The 17,504-nt window shown below is 36.4% G+C and overlaps 1 protein-coding gene across 1 annotated transcript in view; it reads left to right on the top strand.

Moving 5' to 3' along the window:
* Positions 1-17,504, top strand: part of DYNC1I1 (dynein cytoplasmic 1 intermediate chain 1) — a 276,198-nt gene that overhangs the window by 28,158 nt on the left and 230,536 nt on the right. Inside the window, exons 2-4 of the mRNA XM_039878046.1 lie at positions 706-822; positions 7,453-7,567; positions 10,294-10,384. Coding sequence (XP_039733980.1) covers positions 715-822; positions 7,453-7,567; positions 10,294-10,384 — 314 coding nt within the window. The 5' untranslated portion in view covers positions 706-714. The remainder of the gene's footprint in view (positions 1-705; positions 823-7,452; positions 7,568-10,293; positions 10,385-17,504) is intronic.

Here is a 17,504-nt window from a genome sequence, read left to right as displayed (position 1 = left end):
ATGTATTCGCAAACATCTTTTGCTTTGAAAAGAGAAAGCACCAGAATAAGCAATATTATATTCAGTATGCAAATGTAAGCTTTATAGAAATAGGGTTGTACTAGAGATGAAATTAATTGTGACAGTTCAGGAAGAGTTTTGCAGAAAAAGAAGATTAACATGTTAGGCCTTCGGTGGCTGTCTTTCCTCATGCATATAATATTAGGCAAAATGAAATCTTCATGTGCCCAAGCTCAGTGGAATAATGTTTATTGAGTCCATAGAAATTTGAGCAGGGCACATCTTTAAAGGTTTATGACAACCTATTTTCTTCTCTCAGTGTGAGGATGAATTGGTCCATTATCGTCTAAATTAGAAGTCAGGATGATGGTTCTTTTTTGATTCTCTTATTTACTTATTTGTTTGTTTGTTAAGAAACTTTTACAGAAAATGTGTTGCTTATTCTGAAGTCGCTATTATTCTTCAGAACAGAATAGACTATAACATTGTATTTTTTCAAATATTAATATATACATAAAAGGGGAAGATTTTATATCGAGTGAGACCAGATCTAACTTAACTCATTTCTTTGATTATTTGACATAGACTAAATAATACAATCTGTTATTGCCCCAAAGGTAAATTTCCTTTTGAATTATTTTTGCGATGATAAATCAGAAAAGTTATTTTTATATATTCACATTTTTTTTTCTTTTTTCCTCTAAGGAAACCAACATGTCTGACAAAAGTGACTTAAAAGCTGAGCTAGAGCGCAAGAAACAGCGCTTAGCACAGATAAGAGAAGAGAAGAAACGGAAAGAAGAGGAGAGGAAAAAGAAAGAGGTAAATACTGGGCGTTAGAACATGGAGGGAGGATAGAAAAATCGCTCGATTCTTAGGGGCTGGCCAAGTGGATAGGGAAGATTCTCTAAAAGAATCCTGAATAAAAGAATCCTGAATAATGCCTGAATAAAGTGAGAGGATACCTATGGACCCAGAATAATGAGGTCATTGCCATCTGCTACGTACTGATCAGACACCATGTACGTGGTAGGGAGCATTTGGTCCAGAGTCCCCAAACCCCATGTTCACCCCAGACTTGAATAGAACCTTGAAAGTGGTCTGCGATATCTCTATTGTTAGAAATTCCTTAACCTTTCTGAGTTTCAGTTTCCTACCCTTAATATGGGAATAGTAATATTTTTTTGTGGGGTTGTGGGGATTAAAAGAGTTAATCTTATACAGCACATAGCAATACCAAAATATAGTTAATACTTAATAAGTGTTAGTCTTAAGTTTTTAAAAAACTACTGGTAAGAACATTTTAGGAGAAAAATAAAGAATGATGGCAGGAGATTTCCATGGTTTACTAAGTGGTATATATTTTTCAGGGTAAATAAGAATCGGAAGTCTGCTAAAGGGAAAGCCGCATTTCCCTCCCTGGGTGAGGGGCGGATAGTATAGCAGACTCTGCCCCATAGACATAGAATTTATTATGAGATATTAAAGCTGAAAGAGATTTTAGAGACTTTCTGTCGAGGCCCCTCTTTATGCCAAAAAGGCAGCAGACAGCCAGAGATGAGATGTAGCTTTTCTTCCTGCTAGACCTGGGATCCGGACTCTCAGTTTAATGCCTTGCTGTCATATCATGTTTCCTTCTCCTATCTATCTCAATCCAACAAATAATTTATCTCCAATTTGTTGCGGCAGAATAGAAATAGTCCACATCTTGTACAGAAACCAGATGCCAACGATATTTTGGAATAGTTTTCCAAAAAGGAAACTATGTATGCTTGTGTATAGAAACTGGAGCTGCTTCCCTCTACTCAGAGTTTTTCTTTAGGAAAAGAGAACATATTTTGATGCCTCACAATCTGAATAAGTGTTGTTTCATACTGTAAGGCTGGGAGACCAAGGTAACAGACTTATAAAAATTATTTTCTGACAAAGTAAAACATAATTATAGTTGCATTTTAGCTTTCTGGCATCATGTATCTCTCCATTCCGTCACTCTGTGATCGATGCCATAGTTTATTTCTCCTTAACAGAGTGCATCATGTTTTCCCTGTGGAAATCTTTGCTGTTATATATTCAGTTTCTGAGTGAAGTGGAGGTGAGAACTGACAAGGAATGGCTATTCATTTCTATGCAAAGCCAAAAAAAGAATTAAGTTATTATGCTTCCTTTCCTTCAAATGTCAACACTTACTGTAGTTTTAAAGCACCTGTTATCCTTCACTAATAACTGGTTTCCTTTTAAACTGACATTCTAATATCCAACTTAAATTACCGCAAAATGCGATGTGATATGAGAACTCTGGTTCCAGATTAGTCTGCCTGCTTCATCTTTGTTATTTTTCACATTTGGGGGAAATTACAGGCAAACAAGACTGATTGAAATAGGCCAGCTTTTTGTTTCTACATTAAGCAGCCTGATGGAGATTTGGCTTGTTACACAGCAGACAGAGCCTGGCAGATTCAGGGCGGCAGGTGGTGGGTGTGTGAAACACCTGGATTGTAGGCATTCCTGGGGCTCTACCTAGTACTGGAATTAGAGTCCTGTCGTCTTAGTTTCTTCCTTTCTGTGCTGTTCTGACTCTGTTCTATGGACTCCCATGGTAACATAGAATCATAGTCTCCCATTTCAGAGTTTTTAATTTGAAATATCCAAACGAAGCCAGATTTGAGGATCCACTGGACTATACATCTTTAAAATCTGCCTGGCTTTATTTAAATCTTGTCCCTTGGCAATCTGCCCCTCCCTTCCCCCCACCCCCCCGCAAAGATCAGTTCAGTCTAAGCACCTTTTGTAGACTGTGAAGACTTGGTTTGTCTGAGCAGCCGGGGCTGTAAGACAGAAGGCAGTAAAACTCAGTGGTTATCACAGAGGCTTTCGAGTTGAACATGGCTGGGAAACCTGGCTCTGGCCTTCACAGAATGGCCTTGAGGGGTCTGGGGCCTCTGTGAACCTGTTTCCCTTCTGTAAAATGGAGAAAAGAGTGGTGCCTTCCTCACAAGTTCTGAGAGGACCCAGGAGATACTGTAGAACAGTGAAAGACACAGATAAACCGGTTAGTAAGAAACAGCCATCACTCTGCTCCTGGGATCAGCTATCAGAGTAGGAGAATCTGATAGCTGCCTCCTTTCATCGCCATCCCTGCTGGTGAGTCCATTTTCCAAAAATACCCCGTTATTGTAAGGATCTTATAATTCAAGGGCCCTAGTTTCTTGGGATTATAGCATTTTGTAGCCAAAAAGAACCTGGAAGTAATCTATTCTGATTTTCTTTTTCAAATGCTCTTAAGCCCCAGAGGCCAAAGCCTTGTGGGCAGCCCACTTTTATCTCCAGTCTCAGGAAGGGACCCTTCTAGCTAGTTGTCCAAAGCAGAAGCCTGGGGTCATTCTTTCACCACCCCCCTTCCTCAGCTGACAGTGATCGTCAGGTCCCAAACAGACACAACACTCTTTCTCCCCGACTTTCTTTCTCCCTAAAATCTGCATGCCAGCCAGACTCAGCCACTTACATATCACCTGTGGGCCCTGTTCCCTCTTGACAGAGAGTTTGTGAATTTTCTCCTTCCTCTAGTTTTGCCTTTCTTCTACTTCTCTCTATTGTCCTTCACTTGGCTGTTAACTACATGTCTTTCAGTGCTCATCTAAATGTCACATCCTCACGAAAGCCTTCTCTGATACCTTTTTGCATCTATGACTGAGTTAGTCCTGCTCCCTGTCCTTGACCTTATCAAACACCATTTAACACAAAAGCATTATATTTGCCTCCTCACCTGTCTTTCTCTTATAATAGAGTACAAACTTTTGAGGACAGGCTGGATATTTTTCATCATTGAGTCGGTATCTAGCGTAGATCCTGCCACTAGGATAGGCCTTCGGTCAAGGATTATAGAATGGACGAATGAGTGAATGAGTGTATACATAACTAGTTAGGGCAGATCTGAGGTGCTGGTCACTGACATCCTTCCCACACATCTGAAATTCCTTTGTACAAATTTCCTTGGAAGCTTCTGATCCTGAGTCTTTGCGATGCCCCAGTCATCTGGCCACTGTCATTGACTCCTAAGTTTAAGATTTTCTACTTTTTATGTTGTTTATGGAGAGTTAGACGTAGCTTTAGCCTTATAGGTTTGATATTTAACTATTTAGGCTTATATTGCAAATAAAACAAATCTAGAAAAAAAGGGAAACAAAATGCTCTTTTAACGCTAGTCTGAGTAGCTAGTTTTGCCATGACTGAAAACTAGTGTGAATTGGGACCACCCAGGTTGATTGTCTCCACGGAACCCAGAAAACTGTGTACATGTATAAAATTACCACTCTCTGCTCCTTTGGATGTCAACTGCTTACTTGGTTGTGGTATTATGGATGAAATCTGATTTTAAAGTAAATATAGTGGCCACCATTTAAGACACAGACCCAATTTCATGAAAAATTGCCTTTAATGCAGTGAGGTGTTCTTAACGGGGCCACCCTGAAGTTTTGTCCTGTCCTTGGCCTTCTGCCAAACTGCTGCAAGGTATGATGGACAGAGGTTTCCTGCCCTGTCCTCACTTGTTCCTCTAATAACCACAGAGCTGTCTTTGGAAAAGTGACTGATAATTCTCAGTTGGTAATTTTTCTTTCTTCGATTATCCTCTCTAGGTCTTAGCTGTGATTACTCTACACAAATAGAAATATCATTGGCTGAGGAAAACATCTTTAGCATATTTTTTAATTATTAATACTGTGAAATCACTCCTTATTGAGTCATTAAAACATATTAGGATTCTATAGTATTTACATGGAAAAAATCAAGAGTTTCATGATTAGGGCACTTGGTGTAGCTGTCTTGGATGAAGTAACATTGTTTACTTTAAGGTGCTATTTGGTGACAGATAGGTCTGCCTTTATTTCCAATAAGCCCCAGTTACCTAATTTTGCATTTTTCGTGGTCAACTTTGAATGTGTTCATAGCTTTCCTAAGCTTATGATACATCCAGATGGACATTTGTCCTTATTAATATATGTCATTATGTTGCCTGTTTCCTGAAGGATTAGAAAAGACGTAAGGCAGGGAATGAGTTGTAGAGGTGCCTTGTATTGTGGGAGTGAAATTTTAGAGCTGGAGTTCAGGTGAACTTTATTTGCAGAATATATGGTTATGGATGTTAACCTGTGATTTACCCTTTAGTATGTTTCTTGAATGATTAAAGTTAAAATAAATAAAAAAAAACGACAACAGATTTTGTGCCTTTCTGCATAGGTCATACATGACAGAAAATTATAGATAATATGCCCTAAGTTTGTTCAAAAGGAAAAGATTAGGCAGATCTTTTTCTGTTCACTCTCTATAAGCTGCATTAGAACTTCTGTTTCATCATTAGCATTCTGTTGTCAAATAAATTTTTGTTGAAAGAATAAGGAAAGGTTAAAGATTTTTTATTTTTTGATCATAGAAACAGACCCAATTTGGGTCTGTGTTTTATTTTTAGAACATAGAAATGGTTTTGTTATGAGCGTGGAGTCACTGGAAGTTTAGGTGACTCCTCACGGTGGTGTTGTAAAGGGGCTTTCTGAATGGGGTCCAGTTGGTGGAAATTGGCCTGAATACTATGTCATTCTAAGATTCTATAGCGGTAGAATAACACTTACCAAAAGCAGATATTCATTCATTCATTTAACACATTTTTTTTTTTTTTAAGCATCTACTATGTGTCCGGCCCTGATCTAGATGTGAGGATATAGTGATGAACAGAATAAACACATATCCGCTCTCAGTAAAGCCGATAGTCCAGCCATGGCTTAACTATTATAACACTCAAACTATTCCATATTGGCTAAGATGAATTTTGCTTGCCTTAGTTTTTCATTTGTATTTCAGTAGCTGCTATAGTAATTCCCTTTTCTTTCATTTCTCCCCTTTGTCTCCCATTCTTCTTTTAACTTTATGATGTGAATGTTGATACAGATCTTCACTCTGCAAGTCCCTTTTCTCAGTTCTGTCTTCGCCTTCGTTGTATGCATAAACTTTGAAACTTGCTCCAGTAGTTTAAATGTTAAAATTGGAAAAGAACATGAACTGTGATATCTTCCCTGATAGAGATTAAACTGCCATTTCAGAATTTTGGAGTGCTCAAAACCCTCTCATACTCTCATTAGTCCCTGTTGACCTCCATAATGGCAGTTTTCCCTCTACTGACAGATAGACTTCAAAAATATCAGTGCCTTTTAAGCCTGAGGCAAATAACAACAGAAGTGTTGAGCTCAGAACTATGTACAAAGATTCATTTTGCTTATTATCAGGGTGTAGTTTACCGTCTGGGAGTTAAGTAAAAATTTGCATGAACTTTTTCTGCTTTAGATGCTAAGACATAAATTATGCTTCACTGCTTTGCAATGTACTCTGCATTCCTGAAGGAGGTAATATGCCTGTTCAGGTGCCAAACTTGCCCCTAGGGAGGAAGGTGTGTCTGATAACTGGATAATTGGCTTTTGACAAGCTTTAAGGCAGCTTCACTTCTGTAAACTCACAAAGCTTTCTTGTGAGGTCGCTGCACATCGAATAAGATGTTATCATGTTTCAGACTTGGGGCAAATGCCTTGTCTTAAGAAGTAACTGTGTTATGAAAAAGAAAAAAGACCTTAATGTTTAATAACCCGAGTCCTGCTGTTAACCTTCTTTAACCTGTATTCTGACTTGTTACTGTCCTGTGAAAATACAAACTGGCATAGGATCTGACTATAAGAGGCTCACACACAAAATGTGGTTTATTTTTAAATAGAATCTGGAAAAAGAAGTTCTTCTAAATGATTTTTTTTTATTCTATATTTTTGACGCATTAATTTTCTCTTTTTAGTTAATATGTATAATAGAAGCCTATGAAAGTCAGAATTAAGTAATGAGACATCAATATCGTTCACATGACTTAACAATTAGATTTTAGCCTAGCTTATTTTAAATCATGATAAACTTAGATTTACTGAAACAAATAGCGTATTTTACAGTTACAGATTTTCATAACTAATTTTACTTTTTAGTCAGATCCCAATAATACCTTGTTTGCATAATTTCAAACATGGGGCATGAATATTACAAACACACACTCACCGAGAACTGATAGTATGTTTCCCAGAAGGGACAAGGGGTGTCTCAAAAGCAGACAAAATTTTTAAAAAATTTATATCCCAGTTAGAAATATTTTGTCTTGATGGTTTCTTCCAAAACTTGTGAGAGAAAGAAACTTTTATGCCATGTGACAGAAGCAGGAAAAATATTCAACCAGCAGAGAAAGCACTGGGTTAGTAATTATTAAATGGAGCAATTACAGTGTTTTTTTCATCCTTTATACACATGGTTATATCTATTTAGGGCTTTGGTCTGGTCTTCACAGCCAGGCATTTACCATTTTCAGTTTCCGCCAGGAAAAGCATACATTTAGTTCTGTTATTAACTCTTGTTACTGGCGTCTACTTTTTAAAGGCTGATATGCAGCAGAAGAAGGAACCTGTTCAGGACGACTCTGACCTGGATCGCAAGCGCCGGGAGACAGAGGCCCTGCTGCAGAGCATTGGCATATCGCCGGAGCCCCCTCTAGGTACTTAAAAGGGCTTTGTGTTATTTATTATTTCCTTAAATTCGATTTGCACGGGATACACCATGTCCAACATTTACTATTCTTTTACTTTTTTTCTTTTTCTTTTTCATTTTTAAAGAAGTTCTGTGGCTTATGGTTCAGATTATTTATTTTTGGAATTGAGGGGCTGGAAGGAGAAGGGACGACAGGTTGTATGTAGAGTTGTTAGCAATTGGTTGCTTATTGACTGATTATATGGTCAACCGTCTCTACTGTGTTACGTTAGATTATTTTATACTTGCTAAACGGGTTGCCACGTGGTAAATACAAGACATTCTGGAATTTTTTTCTTCAGTTATTCTTTATTTCCATTGCTGAATTCCAACCACTCTGCCAACCTAAATACTGTGAATCTGGTTATGAATTTCATAACCACCACAGGCGTAGTTATTCCATGCTGAAAATAGAATGCTCAGTGGGAAAGTTGAAGGAAAACCTAAAATGCTGACAGATTAGCAGCTAACTAACAAGTTTTATTTGATTCTATTGTATGTCTTGGTTTCATTGTTAATTGGCATTTTCACTGCAATACCCCTCTTCCAACTCATTCATTCCTAGTTAATTGTCCATGATCTCATTTTATTACTAGGATTTAGATATCGAACTATTTGTTTTATTTGTGTTGAAGGTACATATCGTGGTTTTTTTTTTTTCTGTCATTTAACTGTGTATCTCTCATGTGAAGTTATTTTTTTTTCTTTATCTGTTTGTTTTCCTGACATTTCAGAGTAGTCCTAGAGTGTGCATAAAATTACATGATATGCAATATAGTTTAAAAAACTTGAAAAACAATACATATAAATAAAGACAATAATAGTTCCTTTAAAAATGGTTTGTTTTTCTTTAATTCTACCATTAATTTTATATTAAAATAAATTCTCATTTATTTCCATGGTCACTTAAACTAAGAACAAAAATTATCCTATGTACAAAAAAAGATAAGTATTTACATTAATGTAAATAAGAAAAAACAATATATAATGAGCCTGCAAATTATTAAATATTGTTGGATATAATTTAATATGTACACACAAAATTAAAACACCATGAAAAAGCATTTTATACTCAACTTTGATTTGTAGTAGATAAAATCATATGTCTAACAATGATATAATAAGCCCCAATTAGATGTCAATAATCTTGTTTAGCTTCTTTATGGCATGGAAGATGTAACCTATGGGATACTGATGGACCTTCTTCAAGGAGGTTGACAAACTTTTTAGTACTTAGTTGATGTGTGATATCAATTAGACATATTGTAATCAGTTGTATTTTTGCCTCAAAGTAGTCTTGGAAATTCTGTTACAATGTAGACACTGGTTAAACATGATAGTAGTATGTCCTGTTCTCCCCTACCCAACATAAAACCAGCAATTAAACTTTAAGAACAAAACAGTTTACTCTCCCTAAGCCGTGTCCACATTTTGAATTATCCCTGAATCCCTATCAACAGGCTCTGGCAAGGGTGGACTCCATTTTCAGTTGTCATTCATCTCTCTGACTTACCCTCTGACTTATTGCAGAGGATAATCAGTGAATTAATTGGGGGACCACATGAGAATTCCTAGTTTCTTGACAGATCTGCCACTTGCGTTATAGGATTTGGATAAAACAGTTAAATCCTTTACCCTATTAAATAAATAAAAGGAAATTGCACATGATTGAAACCAAATGGGAATCTACACTCATGAAATGAAGTTTCTTTCTGCCCATATGACTTCATTGGCATGTGTGATATTGAGAACCCGTTGAATTCGTCTGGCCTGGAGCCATCTTGGCTCTTTGGTGCAGCTTCTATCTGAAGGACTTTTGGTTTGTATCTGAAGGGTAGAGAAAAAAAAATACACTTGAATTTTTCTTTAGCTTGCTTTTATTATTCTTGCTCTCAGATTTTCAGCTTGCACTGACCTCAATCTTTGACCTTGCTTCTCCTGTCTTCAGAATGGCAGTTTACTTACGTGAACACGGCACTGCCTTCTAGAGCTGCCAGAGGCAAAGGAACACAAGTCCCAAACACAGTAAACAGTACAATGGGATGAAACTAATAATTAAATGTAAAAATAAAGCATCCTGGCATTTTCCTTTGTTTCGAAAGAGATTTTTAAATTACCAGGTTCAACATTTACCCTTTCTCTACCTGTCACTTAGTTTCTCAATAACAAATACAGTTTATGATTCACAGAAGATCGATTTCCCTCCAAATGCAGACGTACAGCAGACTCTTCTGACTCTTCTTGACTATTTAAATTATCCAGAATCACTTCATAATCTATTTTAAAATTTTATAGACACTCCATTTTATTTTTTAATAGGTCACATCTATGCTAACAAAATAAAGTGGAGAGTTAGAATTATTTGGAAAGTTCATACTAGAGAGATCTTTGATTTAAAGTATCTGGATAATTATTTTAATTCTCCATTTTACTTCGTTAAGGTGGACATGGCCTTAGACTCTCTAAGTTCTGTCTAAATTCATTTCAAATTTTAATTTCCAAAATATAAAAAATTCACTCGACTTTCTTCCTTTTCTTTCCTTTTTTTTTCCCCCTTATCCCATCTCAATTTCTCCTGGCCATACTACCACTTTTTAATTTGGGCCCATTTGTTTTGATTTGTCTGACACTGCTCTTCTCCAGTGCAGTCGCTGCATTTTTTAACATGGGATACCTGTTATTTTCATTATTTAGTCCCAACCCCTATGTCTCCCTCCTCGAAATCAGCGAGCACTCCCAGTGAAGCTGGAAGCCAAGACTCAGGCGACCTGGGACCATTAACAAGGTAAGAATCGTCTCTTTACGATGGTCATTGTAGGATGTCAATTAAAAAAAAAAAAAAATAAGCCTAAAAAAATCAAAGCACTGTTAAATCTTTGTGAATAGAACACTGAAATGTTCTAACCCTAAATTTAATTTTTCAAGCAACTTCTTTGTTTGCTCAATAGAGTCAACTAATTTGTCCCTCAGGTATTTTTATTATTGTTACTAATCGTGATCATCAGGGTTGACGGCTCCATTTTGTGTGTCACTTGCCAAGTTTTTATTACACTATGTCTACTCAAAGATTATGTAACTTCTGAAAACAGATACAGATATTCTCTAATTAATATATGCGTGGAGTCATGGTAACTTTCTTAATTCATTCGCCTTCACCAGGATTCCCACATGCAGGTGCTCATAGGCAGGTGATATAAATGAGTGGGGTGTGGCATCCTGTGGCAACTGAATTATAAAGCACTCTATTTATAAAGGCCAGATGGTCTCCTCACAGCCCAGGCTGGTTGGACTCATGTGGGAATATGAACCCAGTTTTTCCACATCTCTCAATTTTTCACGAGAAGCTAAAAATTCAAGAATTTATGTAACAATCTCCTAAATGTTAAATGTTAATGACTTTGTTAAAAGTGGTTGTGGGCCGGATTTGGGCTGCAGGTTGGCAATTTGTAACCTCTGTCTTTGACTCTTAATTAAAAAAAATCATAAAATGCTTTAATGAATCTCGGATAAGAGAAAAAACAATCATCCACAGTACTACAATTCCTAACAAATCAGCTTTCGCCTTGTCAATCCTTCTTTACCTGTGTATATTTCTTGCTACCACATGTGTTTCTGGGGGGAGAGGTAAATAATTTTGCATTTTTCTTTTTTCACTTAACACATTATCATAAGCATTATCTTCTGAAAGTGCATCGTTTCCCCGTAGGCTGAGGCAATTTTGGTAGAGAAAAATATGGAAATGAGAATAGTCTGGTATTAGCCTGAACTGTAGGGTTCTTTTTTTTTTTTTGCTTTCTGAAATCAGCATGTAAGACTGGTATTATATCACCCATATCTGCCTGTTGGTTTGTTTCAGACTTGAGAATGTATTTTGTTTTGAATGGTCTTTTCAAACTAGTGGACATTGCTTCCAATTTGAGAAGAATGAAAGTAGAGGTTTTTGTGGGCACCAGGCTGGTTTATTTTAGCAAATCGCCTTCGTGATTTGGGGCAGCACATGTCTTCTCTCATATTTTGCTTTGAACACTTCAAAGATCTTTGAGGGGGAAAAAAAGTAATAATAACACACTTACGTAAGATCTCACATTTATATAAGAGCTGGCACAATATAATCACGTTCTAGAAGGTCCATTGGTCTATCATTAAGTTAATATATTTGCCTCTTTCTTTATAATGATGGTGTTATGTCATTAAGGATTAGCTTTAAGGGTACAGTTGTCAGCATTAAACTCGGTCACTGTGCTCACAGTCGATGAGCCCTTTTGAAAACTTTCTAGAGAAAGCTGACTTACGCCGTTAGCCTTGTGGGTACAGCAGCAATTGTTCCTTCTCAGAGAACATCACTCTTCATTTCTTCCTTTTTCTTACATGATTTTTCTTTTTTTTAACTTAAGAAATCATTTTGGAAGAAGTGTTGCCCACTCCTGCCCCCCGCAAACTCTAACTAGCTTCAATTCTTTATAGGAATGTTCTGGCAAGAAGAGACAACTAGAAGTCAGTGGATAAATCCCTTGCTAAATGTAAATTTCATAGGATTGAAAGAAAACTGGCACTGAGGAAATGATGATTTTTCAGAAAAATAGCACAAAGTTTGCTTAAGGAGAAGGTATTGGGAATAGCTTAGTAGATGTTGCCCTTGTTTTGAACTTAGGAAAATTCCATGCAAATTTATGTTTTTGCTTTCGTAAAATAGATATGGGAATTAAATTTCAGAATAAAATTATATTTGTTTTTAAAATTTCACTTGGAATGTCTTTTTCTGTAGAAGAAATATCCCTGAAACAATTACGATTAATTTTAACACTTCATAAAACATGAGACTGGGAAAAGAGCTTGGTAATTCCTAAGAATATAACTCTATCTCATAAATTTGCCTATTTGTGTGGAATTTGGACTCTGAAAAATGGAAAATCTTTCAAATGATAACATAGGAATAAAATTAACATTTCTGGTCTTAACTAAGGATGCACATAAATTCTGTCATTCACTTGCCAAAATTTCAAACCAAAACTAAAATTTTCTTTACAGAGTCAAATTGCAAACATTTCTTATATAACTCCCTGTAAGTGGTTAATTTGCAAATTGGCATGCTTAATGTATCCTATTATAAAGAAAAGGTTAAAGTAGCGCTTTTAAAAAATCAAGTATAACAAAATTCCTTTTATTAATTTTTAAAACGGTTAATTTTTTTAAAATGAGTGAGTAGAGAGTTGAAACATATAATAAATTTTCAATTATAGTAGTGTGGTTTAATTTTTTCAAACTTAGAGTATCGCAACTTATTTTGCAATTTCTGCTCCTTTTGTTATGGCCCTCTTCTTTACAGTTTACATTTATAGTATTTTACTTTTAATCACTTTTGGTAAAACTAATTAGTCATTGCACAGCTACTAATCATATTGGGCAAATACAAACTCAATATTATTAATAAAACATTTGAAAGACTAGTGTTACTTAGAAACATAGATGTAGAAAGTCCTAAATATACTATATGCAACTGGAATCCAGCACAACATTAAGGGGATACTATGCTGTGATTAATTTAGGATTGATTTAAAAACTCAAAGATATTTTAGTATAGGAAAAAAGTGTTACCATAATTCAGCATATGAAAAGGTCAAAGAGGGTAAACAACCATTGTAACATACACTTAAATGGTACTTGAGAAATTTAAACATCTATTACCATATTTTAAAACTTAGTATTTTCTCTGTATGATAACGAATAGTAACCTCAAACCAACAGCCTACATCTTTTATACACAGGGGTGAAGCATTTACTACTTCATAGCCCTTAAAGAAGAAAAGAAGAATGACTTATGTTTAGTTGAATATATGTCTTCTTTCTTAGGAAATGACAAGTTCTTTTAGGGCAGGGAGTAAGTGATATTTGAGGTTGTACCCATATAGTAGGAATTTGATAAATGTTTGTTGAATGAATCTAGCATTATCCATATATATGTATACATATATATAGGATATACATATATTAATATCTGTATGATACATGGTACTGTCAAACATGTTTTTCTAATCAAGTATCTCTGTTTTTCCATTTTAATACATTTTCATCTTATTTAATTTCTACACTATCTTCAGATTTTCCCAATTATAACATAATTCCATTTGTATTTAAAATTGATGCCTGTCTTCCCAGCAATGAACGTCTATTAACCAAAACCCTTATATCTATGGATTTTTCTCTAAGGAGGTGAGGTCCCACTCAAGGAGACCTAAATGCAGTAGATGAAGAAATGTCTTTTGAAACACTGAACAGGGGAACAGAAGTACAAAGGGAAAGGATTAGAGGTCACTTAGGCTTTCAGCTTCATGTGTACTCCAGCTTAGAGTTTAGGACGAAGATACAAATGTCTGCATATCTTCTGCTGCTCAGTTTGAACACTAGGCCCCCGTATAGTTAAACTTCCCATTGACAGACTACTTTGGTAAAATGCAGACATTTGATAAACTCTGCCATTCCCTGATCTACTGCCTAGTGAACTCTCAAATAAGGAAATTAGAATAATTCGTTCATGGTCAAAGTGTGCTTGCAGCACCTGGTTACCACTCTCTTTTCTCAGTGATTCCAGTGGAGAAAATTGTGGTACGTGACCACATGGGCTTAATGCCCAACAGAAAATCCTTGGGACTTTCATCTTTATCCAGTCTGGGACTACATCAGCTTCGAAGGACTTTTGACCCTTTTTTGGTGGCATCACTGTCTTCTGTGGTGCTCTGATGAATCAGGGGCCAAAGCGAATACAATAAGGAGGTTTTAGTAAAGGTGAAAAGGTACAATAAAAGAATGTGACAAATTGGAGGAAATTTAATAAGATTATTAAAATTTTGTATATACAAAATTCTTTATCATTATGTAAAGAGGAGTCGACAGGATGCTATCAGCTAATTGGACTTCAAGGAGACCAATATCACTGATTCAAGGCTGGTTAAAAGTCAATCTCTTTGAAAATTAAAATAAAATGTACACCATATGGTTTTCTCTTTATGTAGCACATTAACCGATTAAACATTTTTGATATCCCTCTGTCTTCGGGAGAGTGTGCTGTGTATACCCATACGGTTATAGTAGCACAGTAAGCATCTGTTTTAGCAAGACACGGCTGAGCTTTCTTCCGGAGAAACTGCTTGACAGCAGCTCTGTGTTGGGAAGTCTTACATTTCTTTTTTGAATCCAGCTCCAATGGACTTCCTGTATGGCTTACTGTGGTCCATTCTGTTTTTAAGGCTTTGATGTTAGGCAACAGGGAAGATTCTCACACAGTAAATTAAGAAAAAGGCTTTTAAAAAAATAGCCTGGTATTAATATACATTGCACTGTTCTAATTTTATTCTTAACATCAGAAAATCTTTATTATCATCATTGCCAGTCCTAAGGAAGGAAATAATTGAGACTGGGAAGTAAAACATTAACTCATTATTTAAATGCCATCTTGATTAATTGATATCATGTTAATGATTGAGACAGATTGAGTGATATGCTGGATTTTAAACTGTCCTAATTATTCAGTATATTACTTTTGGAAATGGCACTCAGAAAAATAGATATTTGAGTATGACATTACTAGAGATTATCTGTTTGGCACTGTGGTCACATTGGCCCAAAGGGTTTTCTTTATCTAATTAGTGACTAGTGCTTTGTTTGACAGAGAAATTTTGGGACTTGGGAGCTCAATATTCTGTCCTCAAGCTGTTTCTCCAACTTAGAGAGAGAAAAAATATAATGTGAAAAGTTGGGTTCCAATGCACGTGTTTCAGAGATGATCTAAAGTTGCTAAGTTCATTTGGTAGAGAAGCTAGTAGGACTTCTCTTTTTTCAGCATTATGGTCAGAATTTTTAAGATAGGCTACCCTTCAATGTGGAAGTGAGTCAGAAAATTTTACTGGGACTGTGGGGTGACATCATGTCATATGACATTGAGTTCTTTGGTAAAGATGAAGGGAATCGGGTAGATATGCCCTGATTTATTCTTTCATTTTTTTATATAAAGTAAAAACTACTTCTTTGGGACTCAACTTGCCCTAACACTTCATACCTACCTGCAGAAAGGGCAAGTCAAGACCGTTTGTGCGTTCATTCATCTAGTCACTCAATAAATAGTTGAGAATTTATTGTGTGCAAGATACACAACAAATGTTAAATGTTAAACCTGCCTGGAATATGCAAATAGGAATTCTTCTTACTTCTAAAGAGCCTGCTTCCTGTAAATTAATGCATATTAGGTACTTGATAAATGTCTATTGATTTGCTTGTGTGTGTGTGCACACATACTTATGTGCGTGCACAGCTTGCAAAAATCTGGGTAGGATGGATGTAAGATGAATGTAGGCATGAAGACACAGGCCAAAGCAAGGAAATTCAAGATTGCTGGGCACATTACTTGAAGGTGGACTTTCCTCGAGAAGAACTATGGGCAGTCGTTATAGGACTGAGGTACAAGGCGACGATTTTCTTACAGAAACAAGGCAGAAATCCATTTATTGGGCTCAGGGCAAACTGTCAGTGGGACTAGCACTGTGTTTGGCTTGATGCTGAGGCCCTTGGGCTTTGTAACAGTGCTCATTACCTCCTACAGACCATCTTCAGACTTGGTCTTAAACCCTGATACGGGGCTACTATTGAGGTCAAGTAGATTATAGATTGGCAGAGAGAACTGTGGAATAAGAGGCCCAGATATTTCTCTATTCTTGTCTCATAGAAAGGCAAGTTATTTCTGAATGAGGTTATTGAGGACAAATATATTTAGAGAGCAAGCCATTTGAGGTGGGCCTTAAAGAATGCACATGCTTTGGATAAGTAGAGATAGGAAAAAGGGCTTCCAGATGATGGGACAGGCATAAACAAAAAAAGATGGGGGAAGTCTGGGTTGTAGAATACATTTTACTGAGCAATAATAAATTGAAACTGGGAGATAAGTATCACCTTTGAGATAGTTGAGATCCCTGGCTCCTTTACCTGGTGGTTATTTATTGGATTTAATTAGGAGTTTGTTCAAAACACAGGTACCTGGGCCATAGGTCTGAAGTGAGGTCTGGGACGCTGCAATTTTATAATGCTTTCGAGAACTGAGGGCTAGTTTGGGGAACCACTGATTTGAAGAAAAGGACTGAAATGAGGGTTGCGGGAATGGAAAAGGAAACAAAAGAGCGATGAGACAAGAAAGGTGAAATGGCTTTGGTGTGCAGATGGATATGTCTGAAAGTCAAGTGAAAAGGTGGGAATTGGAGCTCAATGGTCATCAGGACTTTGGGGTTATTTGTGCAGAAGATCTTTGCACATGATGGGATCGCCGAAGGTTAGAGTACAGAAGTGGAGGAGAAGTAACACTGATTGGGAAATGCCTATCTTTGTGGGTACGAAAGAATAAGGGCCCTGTTAAAATTGTTCTTGGGATTTGATGATTTTGAAGTCTCACCAGGACTACCACCACCACCACCACCATCATCATCATCATCATCATCATCATCACCACCACCACCACATCATCATCATCATCATCATCATCATCATCATCATCACCACCACCACCACCACCACAGCCGCCATCACCATTATTTTTGTTATTACTATTATTGCTTGCAATGTTTTATTTCTGTAGGCTGAGTTCCTGGAAGTAAAACTAGTCCAAGAGTAATTCTGTGTTTATGATTCTTGCTATATATTGGCATATTGCTTTCCAGAACTGTACTAATTTTAAATGCCACCAGCAATGTATGAGAGTGCCTCAACCATATTGAGTGTTAGCATTAAAAAATGACAGAACACTGCCTTCCTAATATTTATCAGATATCACTTCCTTATAACCAAAGCCCACAAGAAGTAAGAGCAAAGACATTCTTTAGAGAAGAGTTTTAAGGCTTTATATTCTAAGGTCTAATAAAGGTGGA

The sequence above is a fragment of the Pteropus medius genome, unplaced genomic scaffold (assembly GCF_902729225.1).
Source record: "Pteropus medius unplaced genomic scaffold, Ma_sr-lr_union100, whole genome shotgun sequence".
Taxonomy (NCBI): domain Eukaryota; kingdom Metazoa; phylum Chordata; class Mammalia; order Chiroptera; family Pteropodidae; genus Pteropus; species Pteropus medius.
This window is presented reverse-complemented; position numbering and strand designations above follow the sequence as displayed.